A 15,155-nucleotide genomic window follows, 5' to 3' on the forward strand; every position below is an offset into this window, starting at 1 on the left:
GTGCGTTAGTGGTTAAACCTATAGTTACCGTTACAGTGTTGAATTATATTATAATTGCTAATGTGTACTACTGATTGATACAGCTGACAAAGTAATGTTAAACAACCTGATGAAGCAGCAGAATCAAATAATAGTTTCAAACAAATGAATAGTTAAGCAAATTAATTCAACGATATTTTCTAAAGAATTCAACATGTAGACCCTTTTTTTTGTCACACTCAACATGTAGACCCAATATATTGAATTGCGGTTGTTTCGCAGACAGAGAGGGGGATAGGAGGTTGAGTGTAATTGCTGCGATCATATACTGCCTCCACCGCTAATATTTATATTTGTACCATACAAATTAGCCTAAAACTCTATTAATCGCATCCTTAAAGAGTCGCCTCTTGACAGAATCACATATAGTATATATAATCCTCAGATCGAAAAGTATATTAAAACAGCTCCGTCGGTGAAACACATTACACATGTACTTAAATAACATCATCATACCTGTTTCCTAGCGATAACATGCACGTTGTTATTTCTCCTATTTTATTTTTATGAAGATATTGATTAACATATCGATGATTAGTTCGACGACGTAGGGGATTGATTCGTTTTATATTAAACGAAGAAAAAAACAAATCAGAATATCACCAGAAGAAGTTGGAGAGCGGAGAGTGGTGAGAGGAGGAGTGAGAGTCGTCGTCGAGATGATTTGAAGGAGAGTGAAGATGTCTTCCTTCGTAAGTAGTGATTACCATTCTTGGATCATCTGCTAATCTCTCCACTCTCTTCTTCACCCTACACTTTTCTTGTGTGCATCTATAATAGCTCCTACCATTTTAAATTTGAAATGATTAGTCAATTTAATTTTCGTTTTTATGATTTACAAAAACGAGCACCACAACATTATAAATCTGTGTATCTATTAGTGCGAAAGAGGGAAGAGAGCTTCTTCTTTTTTTCCAGTACCCCAGCATAAAACCAGTGTTCAACTATAATTTAAATGAAATGAAGATTCGTGTATCCTGTTTAGCAAAAAAAAGATTCGAGTATCGAACTATTAGCACAATCATTCTATACATATTTACTCAAAAGGAACATATCTTATTAGAATTTTTCTTGTGTATAGGAAACCGAAATATTGCTATATGTCAAACAGATGTTAAGAAGGCAAATGAAAACATTACGAAAGAGCTAAAGTCTAATTTTGAAGGACCCAAACAAATCATCTATCTTATTAAAACAGAAACATTCTGTTAGACCTAACATTTATTTTGTAAATTTTTAAATTAAATACACCTTTATACTTTATAGTTAAACATAAAGTAAGTCACTAATGTTCATTTCTTTATACTACTATCCATGTTTCCAAACAATATACTTATTTCTTTATATTACTATCAATGTTTCCAAACAATATATTTTTTATACTACTATCAATGTTTCCAAATAATACAATAATTAATCTTAGTTATTTTATATCTATCATTTTCTCTTTAAAATTTTGTAGAAACATCATAATTTCATAATTACAAAATAATGAACTTTAAAATTTCGATTATAAGATTACAAATTATGAAAACTATTACAATTTAAATCCAACTAGATCATGACAGAATGTTTTATGATTCAAAATTTTGTTAACAATGTTACAAATATTTAATATGTAAGAATTTTGTCTATTTAAAAAACTGCGTTTGAATCAACATTTTTAAATCCAATTTAGATCGTTAAGCTAGTAAACCCGGTAATCCGATATATAATCATGTTTGTATTGGTTAAAAAGTAATGGGTTAATAAGTTTGATTTGAATCCAGTTTGAATATATCATATAGTACTACTATTATATAAAATTAATTTGTCAAGGAGTAATGTATTGCATGGTGATCATCGCATGGACTTATTGGATGGTGATTATGAAATCTCAAATTTAACATTACTGCATGTTGGTTATGAAATCAATTGGGAAAGAAAATATTTTTTTGAATAGAAAGAAAATGGACGAACTGATAAAATGAATGTATATAAGGTATTAAGTTAGCATATAATAAGGAAATAATTTATTAACATTAATTGTTAGTTAATAGGATCAGAAAATATATCATATCCAATAGTAGGTTCAATTTAAAAATCCACCTAGAAAAAGTCACAATGTTTCTATTTTAATAAGATAGATTAGATTACATATCGGTCATCCATCAGTTCAATCGGTTAGTCTCGGGTTTTAGTGATTTTTTAATATGAATATTTTAAAAACATAAATTGAATTGTCAGATCTCCGGATTAACCGTATAATCATAATCGGGTTGAATTTAAAAATACTGATTTAAATGCAAACATATTTTAAATACACACTCTTTAAAAATAACCAAAATATTTGTTAAATTATTAGTGAAATTTTTCATCGTAAAATATCCCGCGCTTCAAAAGCGCGGATCAAAATCTAGTTGCCGGTAAATGTCAAACGTCAACTTGAGAGAGAGAGAGAGAATCTTAAGGAAACCCCATATGTCTCACATAATACTCAAATGCTTGAGATTAAATCATTTACCTTTTTGTGTAAACGGTTAATCAATAGTCTATGTTATAAATAATTAATACAGAGAAATACCAACAAGATTCTATTAATAATTTTCATTTCACTCGAAAAATCCTTAAGCAAACTATAGTCTTTACTAGTTAATGTTAAGAACTTAAATAATATATTATTCAAAAAAAAAGAACTTAAATAATATACAGATTGACATAATACTCAAATGTTTGAGATTAAATCATTTACCTTTTTGTGTAAACGGTTACTTCTTTTCTTACTTTATCGTATAACTAATAATCCCTCTGGGCCAACAGTCTATGTTATCAATACTCGCCCGGTAGTGCGGGTAAATCTCTACTACAGAATTAATACAGAGAAATACCAACAAGATTCTATAAATAATTTCCATCCCACTCGCAAAATCCTTAAGCAAACTATAGTCTTTACATTAGTTAGCGTTAAGAACTTGAATAATATACAGATTGATAATTAACCTAATTAAAAATCGCTCGAGTTCTTATGGTAGTCATCATTAACCTCCAAGCAACAATTAAAACCAAAGAGATAACTGATAACTCTATATAAACAGTATACACTAAACAAATACTGAAATAGAGTTAAAAACAATATGGAATCAGTATCAGAAAACTAGTTATTTACTTATAAGCTAATATAAGTAAAACAAATTACCTTGGATGTTGAGTGTTCTTGACAACTTTCTGGCCATATTTTCTCCATCTATATCCATCATCTAAGACGTCAACATCGCTTAGTGTCTTGAAGCAAAACCGAGGCTCCCTCACTTTTCTTCTTGTCTTAAGCTTCTTCATTTTCGGGGTAGGCACTACTCCTAACAGCTTCATGGTATGCTTATGACGAGGAGGAGTTTCGTGATGTTGATGATTATTAATACCACCACCTTCACCAACACCATCATCAGTCTCGCTTACATGGTTGTTTTTCTTGCTGTATCCGTATCTTGCTTGACTACTCCATGCCCTAAATTACATTAATACAACGCATTTGTGTCATAAGTAGCTGTCTGCGTGTATGGCCACTTAAACCAAAATGTAAATTTAGCCAGGGTACAAACTGTATACGTTAAAGGAACTTTCATCAACATATTAAAAATATATAAGTTACAAAAAAAAAACAAATTAAAATAATTTCGATTTTTCTTTAACTTTTGGAAAATTAAGTTTTTCATTTGAATGCCAAAAGTTTTACACTTTAAATGACGGATTGTATGTGCGGCGTGCACATGTAGATCGTATTATATATTTCCTCCGTTTCATATTAAATGTCGTTTTACAGAATTTTTTTCGTTGCAAAATAAATGTCGTTTTAGAGTTTCAATGCAAAATTTATTAACTTTATTCTCCATTCTATTTTTCTATTTTTCTATTTTTCTATTGGTTGAATTATATCGGTAATGATATTTTATATTGAAAATATGCAAAATTAAATACTTTCTTAATCCGTGTGTACAAGTCTAAAACGACACTTATAATGAAACAGAGAGAGTATGAGCTATGCTATGAATCTGTAGAAAAGCATTTAATATACTTTTGAACTGTTTTAGGCTCTTGGTAACTTATCGCTCATCCTTTCAGAGATCATAGTATATGCACGATGAATATGTGATAAATTGATCATATGAAGGAAGCACTATCTTAGACGGGAATGTAAAAAAGGGAGATTTATATATATAGTTGTTGTTGTAGAGATGTATATTATATAAATATAAAATTTTATAGGCCCAAATATTTTTTGGATAGATTAGCTAACTTTTAATTATTTTTTTGGTTGATAAAGATTCTCTAACTTGTTTAATGTACTTTTTCATAAGTAACTTACCATGGATCTAAAGAGGGTCTTTGAGATGATATACCACCGGTAAGACGACGATGATCAAGATTAACAATACCATCATGAAAATCCCTTTGCTTTGGTGAAGATAAAGAAGAGATCGAGATTAGAGTTTCCGGAAGATTCGCCGTGAGGTTGATTGGATCTTGAGGGTGAATAACAAAGGAAGATGAATTATGGTGAAGGAAGGAGTCTAAGGAGTGATGACTTTGAAATGGAGACACAAGAGAAGAAGGAGAAGATGAAGACGAAGAAGATGATGAAGATAATGTTTGATTTGGGAAAGAGAAAAAGAGCCCTAGATGGTTAGTATTGTTAGGGTTTATAATGTTTTGTGGTTCATCAAACAAGCTTATTCCTTGGTTTATCGTACCCATCTTTCTCTTTATTTTGCGCAAAAACTCGAAGGAAACGAGACTGTGTCGGCGTGTGCAAGGGCCAAGGGAGGAGAGGAGAGGAGATTTTGTTTTGGCTGGATATTATAGTTTGATTTTGGGTCGAGACAATCCAATCCATCCATGTGAGTGTTTCGACAAATATATAAATGTTGGAAAATAAAGCTGCGCGTGGGTCCAATTGGAGTGGCTTTGTTTTACCTGTGACTAAATGCTAAAGATTGTTTTAATTCCCTGATTTTGAAATTAAATATAAAATTATAAGCAGTATTTGGATAGCTACATTAATAACGTTATATTTTGGTATTACTCTTTAGCGAATTTGGATGTTTAAAAGATGATCGATTTTAGAAAAGTTATAACGGTTGCGATACCAGAGCAACCAAAATAATTATAATTTTGTATGAAGATTTTTTGTGTGGTGGTTGTCTTGTATATATACTTGTTGTGTGACGATAGTACGTAAAAGTTTGAGGCGTGGTTGTTGTTACTAGTTTTTTGGAAACTAAAGTTGTTGTTACTAGTTACTACGTGAATAAAAAACAATCATCTACTCATTTGAAAAACTATACAAATCTATCTTTACTATGTAGTTTTCTATTTTTGAAAAGAAAATAAAGAAATATATTGGATATTGTCTAATTTTAGTTGACACAGAAAATAAATATTTTTGCATATGTAATAAAAATGGGAAAATCAAGAAAGAAAGAAGAGAAAGGAGAAAACAAACGCGTCTGGACACTCGAGAGAAAGATGAAGAGAGGTAGTGGGAGTTAACGTCGTGTCGCTTAAACGGCAGTCTGCTTTGGTTACGGCGTCACGTCACGTCCCTTAAACGGCGTTCATGTGTTGGTTACTCCATTATTATTTATGGCAAATAAAACCAGCATGACCTAGCATTTCAGAAATATCACTGAAAATAAACTTATTGGTATACAATATAATAAAAAAGTCACAAACCGATTAATCCCAATCGACAAATCCAAATTCGTGTTTACTTATCTATAAAAAAAATTGCAAAAGTCTTATGATTTTTTTAGTGGAAAATACCCAGGTTAATGAAATTTTCTTATAAAAGGCACACTGATTTGTAAACTGCTTTGATTTCTTATGGTTCACATTTTGAAAATCTATGAACTGAAGATTACTTGTCAAACGTTTGTAGCTTTTTACAAAAATAAATTATATATGTTCAAGAGGGATAATTTCACGGTTTTGTGATAATTCTTTGCGGTAAACAACTCCAAAGTTCTCTAGAATTGGCGTTTCAAAAAGATTTTCTTTACACCAATACTTGCATATGTATATATGTTTAGATTCTGAAATCATTATCCATGGAAAATGAAAAAGTGTCTGGAGATGTGATGGGAATATAGACACATCTATCACTTTCTTATAGCTAGGATTTCATATTTTCTTGCAGAACGATGGTAGTACCTAAATAATTTATTTGGGCTGCTATTATTTTGGGAATCCGAAAGGAATATAAATAGATTAGGAGCAATGATGAAAAATCTTAGGTGTAAATCTATTCCTCTGTACACTCTGTGAGGATATCATGATTATGATGTGATAAATTAGGCTTCTAGTCGACCTTCTCTCGTTTTAAAAATTGCACCTAATATAAATTGATAAAGAATCTTAATCATAAAAGAGAGAAAAGTTTATTACCTTTTTCTCATTTTACCTTTTGCAAGATTGCATTTTGTAATAGTTTCATCAAGTTTAGAAAACCTCACCACTTCTCAAATTCCCAGCCCACTTACTTTTGTTCCTTTTGCTGTACATGATAACTCACATATCGTATCCCTAGACTATATTTGAGAAGTGATTTTGCCACATGTCTTCTCTACAATCATTCTCACAAAAATAATATGACATGACTACTAAAATTGATGACATGTCTTATAGATTAATATGACATGGACAATTATATTTAATGTTAATTTATATTTTGGATAAATTTTTTAAAATATGGTAATAACTCATATATTATATTTATTTTTTATTTATATTTTTTGAACTTTTTTAAAATATGGTAATAGCCCATAAATCATCATTAAAATAAATATATTCAATTATGGCATTTCAAATTTCGAAATATCATTTAAACTAAAAATATTTCAAAAATATATACATATTTTTAGAAAAATAATTAGATCATAAAATCAAATTAAATCGTAAAATCATTAATTTCTTATATATATCTCCAGATTTTATAAATATTTCTAAATTTTAATTTTTGACAATTATGAAATTTTCATCCCCTAGACTATATTTGAGAAGTAATTTTGCCGCTTGTCTTCTCTACAATTATTTTCACAAAAATAATATGACATAATTACTAAAATGATGACATGTATTATAGATTAATATGACATGGAAAATTATATTTACTATTAATTTATATTTTTGGTAACTTTTTAAAATATGGTAATAACTAATATATTATATTTATTGTCAATTTATATTTTTGGACTTTTTTAAAATATAGTAATAACTTATAAATCATCATTAAAATAGATATATTCAATTATGGCATTTCAAATTTCGAAATATCATTTAAGTTAAAAATATTTCAAAAATATATACATATTTTTAGCAAATTATAAAAAATAAATAATAAAATAAAATTAAATAGTAGAATCATTAGTTTCTTATATATATCTACAGATTTTATAAATATGTTTAATTCTAATTTTGACAATTATGCAATTTTATATTTATATTTAATATAATTAATTAAAATAAATATATAGAAAATCTACCTAAGATTATAATTTTAAATATATACATGACATTCTTAAATATAATCAAAATAAATAAAATTATTTTTATCTTAATTATAGTGTTCAGTTAAATCAAGTTTATATTAAAATATTGATAAAAAATAAAATTTATAATATTAATAAAAATTAAATATAATTTATATTTATCTGTTAAAAATATTTTAAATTTTTTTTTTACTGCACATGGTGCAGGAAAACACCTAGTTTATAACATATCAAAGTACTTTTAATTTGTCTTTGGTTAACCAGTAACCACAAGCTTATAGTTATATTATATGACTCGTCGACGACGACGTCACGCGTATATTCACGTAGCTGAAAGTAATTCACGTTTTATACATTAAAGCACTTCTTAATTCATTCCTTTATCCATTTTAGACTTCTGTTTCATATAACCATTTAACAAAATATGACCTTTGCTTTAAGAATATTATGAGCTGGAATTTGTACGGCCTATGTGAACGATATACTGTCCTCTCGAACAATTTATAAAAAAACTAGTTTTATGGCTCATGCTATGCATGGACAGAGTAATTCTAAACAATTCATACCAAAAAAATTTGTTAAGTGTATGATAGGGGTGTCAAAATGGGTCAAATGAATCAACCCAACCCATAACCCAAATGGGTTGATTATTAATGGGTCATGGGTCAATCCAACCCATTTATTAAATGGATTGGGTTGATCCATGATCCATTAAATTAAATGGGTCAGATGGATTAATGGATGATCCATGAACCCAACATCTTTATAAAGAATCATTTTTAAGTTAAGACCAAATTGATCGAATTGAGACATAAGTTAAGACCAAGTTGATCGGATTGAAAATTTTATTTTTCCGGTTTTTTGCGGAAAAATTGTGTGTTTTCCGGTTTCGGCAGAAAATTACGTTTTTCCGGTTTCGGCAGAAAATTACGTTTTCCGATTTTGGTAAAAAAATAGGTTTTCCGGTTTTGGCGGGAAATTGCATTTTCCGGTTTTTGCAGAAAATTATGTTTTTCCGATTTTGCGGGAAATTGCATTTTTGGATCTTGGCGGGAAATTGCGTTTTCTGGTTTTGGCGGGAAATTGCATTTTTCGATTTTGACGGGAAATTGCGTTTTCCGGTTTTTGCGGGAAATTGCATTTTCCAGTTTTGACAGGAAATCACATTTTTCCGGTTTTGGCGGAAAATCGTGTTTTCCGGTTTTGACGGGAAATCGCGTTTTCTTGTTTTTGCGAGAAATTGCATTTTTCCGATTTTGATGGGAAATTGCGTTTTTCGGTTTTGGCGAGAAATTGCGTTTTTCCGAATATGACGGGAAATTGCGTTTTCTGGTTTTGGCGGAAAATTTTCTGGTTTTTGCAGAAAATTGTGTTTTCCGATTTTTATGTGTTATCTGGTTTTGGCGGGAAATTGGGTTTTTCCGATTTTGACGGGAAATTGCGTTTTCCGGTTTTGGCGGGAAATTGTGTTTTCGGTTTTGGCGGGAAATTGCGTTTTTTTAGTTTTGATGGGAAATTGTGTTTTCCGGTTTTGGCTGGGAATTGCGTTTTTCCGGGTTTGGCGGGAAATTGTGTTTTTCCGGTTTTGGCGGGAAATTGTTATTTTTACGATTTTGATGAAAATTGCATTTTCGATTTTGGCGGGAAATTAATTTTTTCCGATTTTTGTGGGAAAATGTGTTTTTGTGATTTTGGCCATTTTTTTAATTAAAAACTAAATGGGTCATAGTTGACCTAACCCAATAGATCCATTTAACTTGTTAACCCATTAACTTGTTAACCCATTAATCTGTTAACACATTAACTTGTTAACCTATCAACTCATTGGATCGAAAATAAACAATTCAATTTGGGTTAATGGGTCAATTTGGTCGGATCAAACCATGGGTCATGATCCATTTTGACACCTCCAAGTGTATCATTATAATTTAATTTAAGAAAACAAATCCATAAACTTTGATTCTCCGAGTGCTGAAAGATTCAAACTGTCTTAATAATTTCTTTCAGCATAGTTTTGATAAGAACAACATGAATATAAGAATGTCATCTACATCAGAATCATATAAAATTAATAGTTTTTGACGAAACGTGTTCAGTTTTTTACACTCTCGACAATAACAATAATATATATGTTTAACAGAGACAGTTAAAAATCATGAATCTTGAAATGCAAATTTTTTTAAATTTTTTGCAAAAAAAGATAAATAGTGATTACCTTCAACGGTTATATCCCCTAAACGTTGCCAAATACCACATTCGAAGGATGGCTGAGAAAATTGGGAGAACAATATTAAATGAAAGATTTGTTAGACATCTTATTGTCATTAGTGACACCTCTGTTGGTATTTTTATTCAAAACTTTTTTTTTTTGCTAAATGGTTTCTTACTTTTTGGAGTTAGTGGAAGGTTGTTTAGACGTTTGGAAATAATTTGATAAAAAATAGCAAAAATAATTTTTATATTTTAACAAAAAAACAATTATTTTATTTTAAAAATAATAAATTCTATATGCAACTCACATAATTGCTATCGGACTTCTGTTTTATAGTATAAAAGATTTTTTTAAAAAACGTAGCTATAATATCAATTTGTATATTCCAAGTAAAACATGTATCATAATGTTATCAATATATCAAAATGTTTTGACAATAGGGGGTCCCAGAGGGAAATTAAACCAAAATTTTGTCTATTTAGAGCATGCGCATCGGCGAGTTTTAGAGCAGATCACGCGTTTTCGAAGAAAAAAAATGTTAAAACAATCAAATACGACGAGCTCGGCTCGTCCCACCCCTTCGTTGTGAACCGGTTCGTCAACTTTCGCGCGGGCCCTACGACACGTGGTGGCCCGCGATTGGTCTTCTATTATTATTATTATTTTTTTTAAAAAAAGCAAACAGAAAAAGTTAAAAAAATAATAATAAAAAATTCCTTCCACGATCCTCTTCCCTGAATCGCCAATGCTGATGTTCTTAGACACTCCTCCCATCACAAATTTTTTGTTCGAGTATTTAAAATAATCAAGTGAAAAAGAGATAAATCCTGCAGAAAAATATCTGAAACCAGAATTTATAAGATACTGTCAAGACACTTGTGTCTATATGTCAGTAGTTTTATTTCTTTTAAACTTAATTTAATAATGTAAATAATAAAATAATGATATTTTATAGATCGAAATATCGAAATAGAGTTCCCAGTGAGGTTGCTCTATAATCTATTCTAGCCTCTGATGTCGTAAGGAACACGTCACTTTGACCGCGTTGGTCCGTGGATTAATAGTATGACGAACATACAAATGTCCGTGTATCCGGAGGGTGTTTGATATAATTATATGATGATTCGTTTCTATGCCAAAAAGAGGGAAAGGATAAATTGTTGTTCGAGGAAAATTAATAATATGAATCTGATTAATGGGGACTTCAGAAATGGGGAAGAGACTAGAGTGTGGTTGGCGAAAGTAATCATTTCGTTTTTTTTTTCCATTTATTTAACTTTCTTTTGTGTGTTTTCGAATGTGTATTTTACATTATTTATTTTCACATCCACCTTTCTTTTTTTTTTTTTGGCAACGAACTGATTTATAAATCTAAACGGGATCAAAACAAGGTAGCAATAGAGTTATGGAGAGCAAACTTGGCCAGAGAGTCAGCTGCTGAATTGTTCACATCCACCTTTCTTTATCTCTCTTTATACCTTCAATAACTACATTTTCAGTGATCTCTGTACAACTGGTAGATTCATTTCAAACAGTATATCTAACTATGGCTGTAACTATGACTAGTCTAGTCTGGTCCGATCAAGACTGATCCTCTATATTTATGTAACCGGAATATTGTATCAGATAGGCAAACAACACTTGTGAGGATGTTTATCGTAATCGTTAATTACCAATTTGATCGGTGGTTTATATACGAGTTTGAAATAGCAGTCGCAATCTATTTTAAACAATTTGATGTGAGTAAAGTTTCATATTCATGTTTAATATCAACTATAGTAAAGAGGTTGTCAGGTTAAACCTAATTTAATTCGATCAATATAGCCAAAAATACAATTCAGTTTAGCTCATTCGAAAGAGCTAGAGCGAGACCCCTTTATCAAATCCCAAATGCATTGATCTCATTGACTTTCTAGACAAATTTTGTAACATGTAAAGTTGACTTCGGGTTAGGGGCACAAGTAGTTAAACCCACTAAAAAGGCAACATTACAAGAAGAAGATTTTTTAATTTTTTATCTGTTTTAATAATTGGAAAGAAATGATAAAGCGGGGGATGAAGGAAAATGATGACACCATGCGGGCCGGACTCTGCGTCTGTTAGTGTGATAATTTGACAAACATTATATTGATCCGACCAGCCAAAGCTGTCTTGTAATGTCCCTCCTCTGTCACTTTATGCCTGCCGACCCATCTTTATTCCCTTTGCTTATTCATCTTTAGCTCTCTCTCTCTCTCTCTCTCTCTGCATTTTATTTTATCTTATCCACCCAAAAAACCTTAATTAACATTTCATTTATATCCGAAAAATATTCGTTGATAATTCTAGAAAGCTCGCGTTATATCCCCTTTTTAAGAACATTGACGTATTTAAGCTCCCAAAGGACCAGAACCAAAATGACCCGTCGTCCTAACTTATTGAACTAATCAATATTTAATATAGATATATATATATATATATATACCGTCTGTTCCTAGTTTTCGTTTATTCGTATTTTCAAAATTTGCCTGCCCTTTTAGTAGTAAATCCACATACGTCATGCTAATATAATCATTAAACATCCGGGGATCTATAAGTATCTTCAAATTATCAACATGTATGCACTTGGGAGAGAAACAAAAACATCAGTGGCAAACGTCAAAACACGAGAAAGAATTGTACACTAATTAAACCACAATCAAGTGAAACTTGAAACCCTAACATGGAGGGACCATCAAATCATTGTTTATAACTGCACCAATCAAAAACTTGATTGTGAGTTAATTTTGGCATAACTATGCAAGTTGGGGGTCCCATCTCAATATGAATTCAGGGTGAATTATATGAATAATAATAAAAAACGGATTTTACCATAAAAGTCTTTCGCTATTATTACTGATGTTTGCCATTATTTTTTTGTGGGGTCCGAAAATATTTTTTCCAAGGTTCACGGCCAAGAAGTCAAGTTTTACGCTACCCTCTTTTTGGGTTGTAATTATTTTCTCTCTTTTTTCATGTCAATGGGCCCTTAAAGGAGCCACTAGGCCAACAAAGAGAGTATCATGGGCTTCTAGTGTTCAAGCCTGTTGTCATTTTTTTCCTATTATCTCAGGGCTTTGTTTGTTTCAAATTAGTACCAAAAAGCTGATAATGGTGGAAGAGTCCAAGAGATGAATCAACAACAATCGCACACCAGAGATAATAAGACACTGAACAAAGAAAGTTAAAACCTTTCATGTCAGATTATACTAAGCGAGTGTAAATGGAGAAAAAAAAAAAAAGAAATAACAAAAACTGCCTTCTCCATGGTTCCATAAGCAGCCGTGGACACTGCCTGCTCTGAGAGCGGTTTTGTCATTAAAACGACACATGTTACTTCCAGGAACAAAATTTTAACTGATGAAGCTTTTTAAGAAAGATAAACCAGCGGTTGATTCACTACTTCCCGTGAGTAAATTTAGCTTTGAAAGTGTTTTGGAGTCGTTCGCGGGATTTGGCTTGAGCAGCCAACGCAACATCATCAAGAAACCCCTTTTGTGGGAATTCTTCAGGTACAAGACTCCAATAGATCTCAAACTGCTGATCTGCTTCCTCTTTTCTATCCATCAAGCTATACACTATTCCCTGAAGTGGCAATAGCACAATATAACTAACTGAGAGATCACTCTATGAATTGTTCATTTTTCCTCCTCATGAATAAAAATTACCTGGCAAAGGTATGGTCTAAAATCTCGAGGGTTATCATTCACCATCTCTTGAAATATCTTTAAACCTTCTTCAAATTGACCCTGAGGTTTCAAACCAATCATTTCACATGAGCACACACATCCATTTAGGATCCTTGTGTATAAATGATGTCGGCTTTTACCTTGACAATATGCATTTGGCCGATCAAGACTTGAATGTTTCTCTCCTCGGTCACTCGGGTTCCTTGTCGAGCAACTTCCATAGCTTCATTCAGCATATCAAAGACAGAAGAGTCGTCATGAGACTTGTGCATTACCATAGCTAGACCCTGCAAAGTAATAACAAGACAAATCGATTTTATCACAGCCACCATCATTCTCCTAAAGGAGAGAGAAGAAAAAATAAATCAACAACATACGTGCAAAGCTCTAATGAGAAGAGGTTTATCTTTGAGAATATTCTTAAACAATCTCTTGGCTTTGCTCAACTGTCCCATCGTCTCGTAGCAAAGCGCTTCGAGAAGCTTCCACTCAACCTCACGAGGCTCTAACTTGATCAGCTTCTCGACGTACTTGACAGCGTCTTCCGTCTTCCCTCTCCTCATCTTCTTATACAAAACAGCCTTCATCGCCTCCATGTTCTCCGGCTCGCTTTCCAGAACCTTCTCGAACATTTCTTCTTCCTCCGATTGAGAGCTCGCGGTACTCGCAGTGGGCAGCGCTAAAGCAGGTCTCGAAGAAGAGAACCCTAGCAGGAGGACAAACGACCCGACGAGCAAAACCGCGGCTTTTCTCGCTAGAGTCTGGAGGAAACCCTTGGAAGAAGGAGGAGGAGACGTCGAGGACCGTATGAGAGGGAGATGTGAAGAGGGCGAAGCGAAACTGAGGGATTGGGAGAGTTTGGGAGCGAAAGGTCGCGACTTTCTCCACGGAGATGGAAACCCATTTGGATTAGGGAAGTGGGTCGGAGTAAAAGTCTGTGCTTTTTCCCGGCGACGGTGAAATTTAGCCGGAGAAGAGAGGGCATATACTCCCATGGAACTCATTTCTTTGGAGACAATCTGAAGAGAGCATTTACGAGAGTTAATGCTTTTACAGTGTCTTTTGTGTAAATATAAATTAATAGTAGTAAGTTAACTGAAAAGAGTTCACTTCTCTAGACTCTCTCCACTGTTGAATTATACATTCAATTCCCCCCTTTCTTTTTGTTTTTATCATTGAACCCCTTAATCCTCAACATTTTATCACTAAACCTCCTTTTCTATTCAGTTCGAATTAATTCCAAAATAATAGAATTGCTTAATCATTTTAATCAGCTAAATGTATTTAAATAGTTGAGTTAGATGTGATATTCGAATGGATTTGTCGATTGTTGAACTTATTTCTTTCTGATTTCATGACAACTTTTAATATCTAGTCCGAACTCCTCTCAAGGGTTTTGCATCTACATATGTGGCATTTAAGCTTGTTTTTGTTCTGATGACGATCGTTTGCATGCATCTCTTGATAACTAGTTATCAAATGATTTTTATTGTTACAAATACCAATGCAACCACAAAATTAATTAATTCATCTGTATATAATTAATGTCTCACATGTTTTAGCAAGCAAGTTATTGTATGAATTACTCAATTCATTAAAAAATTATTCGGAGTATTTCTTTGTTGGAGAAACGATTTTGTGACACGTCTGTAATGGAGGGTTTACACCTTTTTG

At 31.9% G+C, this 15,155-nt stretch overlaps 2 protein-coding genes across 3 annotated transcripts; both read right to left on the reverse strand.

The window, feature by feature from the left end:
- Nucleotides 1–389: 389 nt before the first annotated feature.
- On the reverse strand, nucleotides 390–4,915 carry LOC108849170 (probable WRKY transcription factor 13). Of its 2 annotated transcripts, none has more exons than XM_018622686.2 (3): nucleotides 4,382–4,915; nucleotides 3,215–3,523; nucleotides 390–810 (listed from the first exon to the last, which is right to left on the reverse strand). In XM_018622686.2, exons 1-3 carry the CDS (start codon nucleotides 4,768–4,770, stop codon nucleotides 639–641), a joined length of 870 nt encoding a protein of 289 aa, XP_018478188.1. In that variant the 5' UTR covers nucleotides 4,771–4,915; the 3' UTR covers nucleotides 390–638. The 2 variants fall into 2 exon arrangements, with proteins under 2 accessions (XP_018478188.1, XP_018478187.1); XM_018622685.2 differs by having other exon boundaries at nucleotides 390–822; nucleotides 4,382–4,914.
- Nucleotides 4,916–12,924: 8,009 nt separating this feature from the next.
- LOC108848759 (protein SLOW GREEN 1, chloroplastic) lies at nucleotides 12,925–14,561 on the reverse strand. The gene is made up of 4 exons (XM_018622193.2): nucleotides 13,859–14,561; nucleotides 13,622–13,768; nucleotides 13,461–13,541; nucleotides 12,925–13,377 (listed from the first exon to the last, which is right to left on the reverse strand). Exons 1-4 carry the CDS (start codon nucleotides 14,483–14,485, stop codon nucleotides 13,192–13,194), a joined length of 1,041 nt encoding a protein of 346 aa, XP_018477695.1. The 5' UTR covers nucleotides 14,486–14,561; the 3' UTR covers nucleotides 12,925–13,191.
- Between the last annotated feature and the right edge of the window lie 594 nt (nucleotides 14,562–15,155).

This window comes from Raphanus sativus, chromosome 5 (genome assembly GCF_000801105.2).
Source record: "Raphanus sativus cultivar WK10039 chromosome 5, ASM80110v3, whole genome shotgun sequence".
Taxonomy (NCBI): Eukaryota; Viridiplantae; Streptophyta; class Magnoliopsida; order Brassicales; family Brassicaceae; genus Raphanus; species Raphanus sativus.

What these genes read in the sequence shown, in the direction of transcription:
- LOC108849170 (XM_018622685.2), bottom strand. Translation starts at nt 4,770, where the DNA reads ATGGGTACGATAAACCAAGGAATAAGCTTGTTTGATGAACCACAAAAC. An exon ending in AGACCCTCTTTAGATCCATG is followed by an intron (nt 3,524 to 4,381) that starts GTAAGTTACTTA and finishes AATGTAATTTAG; the next exon opens with GGCATGGAGTAGTCAAGCAA. An exon ending in AAGAACACTCAACATCCAAG is followed by an intron (nt 823 to 3,214) that starts GTAATTTGTTTT and finishes TTAAAATGGTAG; the next exon opens with GAGCTATTATAGATGCACAC.
- LOC108848759 (XM_018622193.2), bottom strand. Translation starts at nt 14,485, where the DNA reads ATGAGTTCCATGGGAGTATATGCCCTCTCTTCTCCGGCTAAATTTCAC. An exon ending in TTCTCATTAGAGCTTTGCAC is followed by an intron (nt 13,769 to 13,858) that starts GTATGTTGTTGA and finishes ATTACTTTGCAG; the next exon opens with GGTCTAGCTATGGTAATGCA. An exon ending in GCCAAATGCATATTGTCAAG is followed by an intron (nt 13,542 to 13,621) that starts GTAAAAGCCGAC and finishes TTGAAACCTCAG; the next exon opens with GGTCAATTTGAAGAAGGTTT.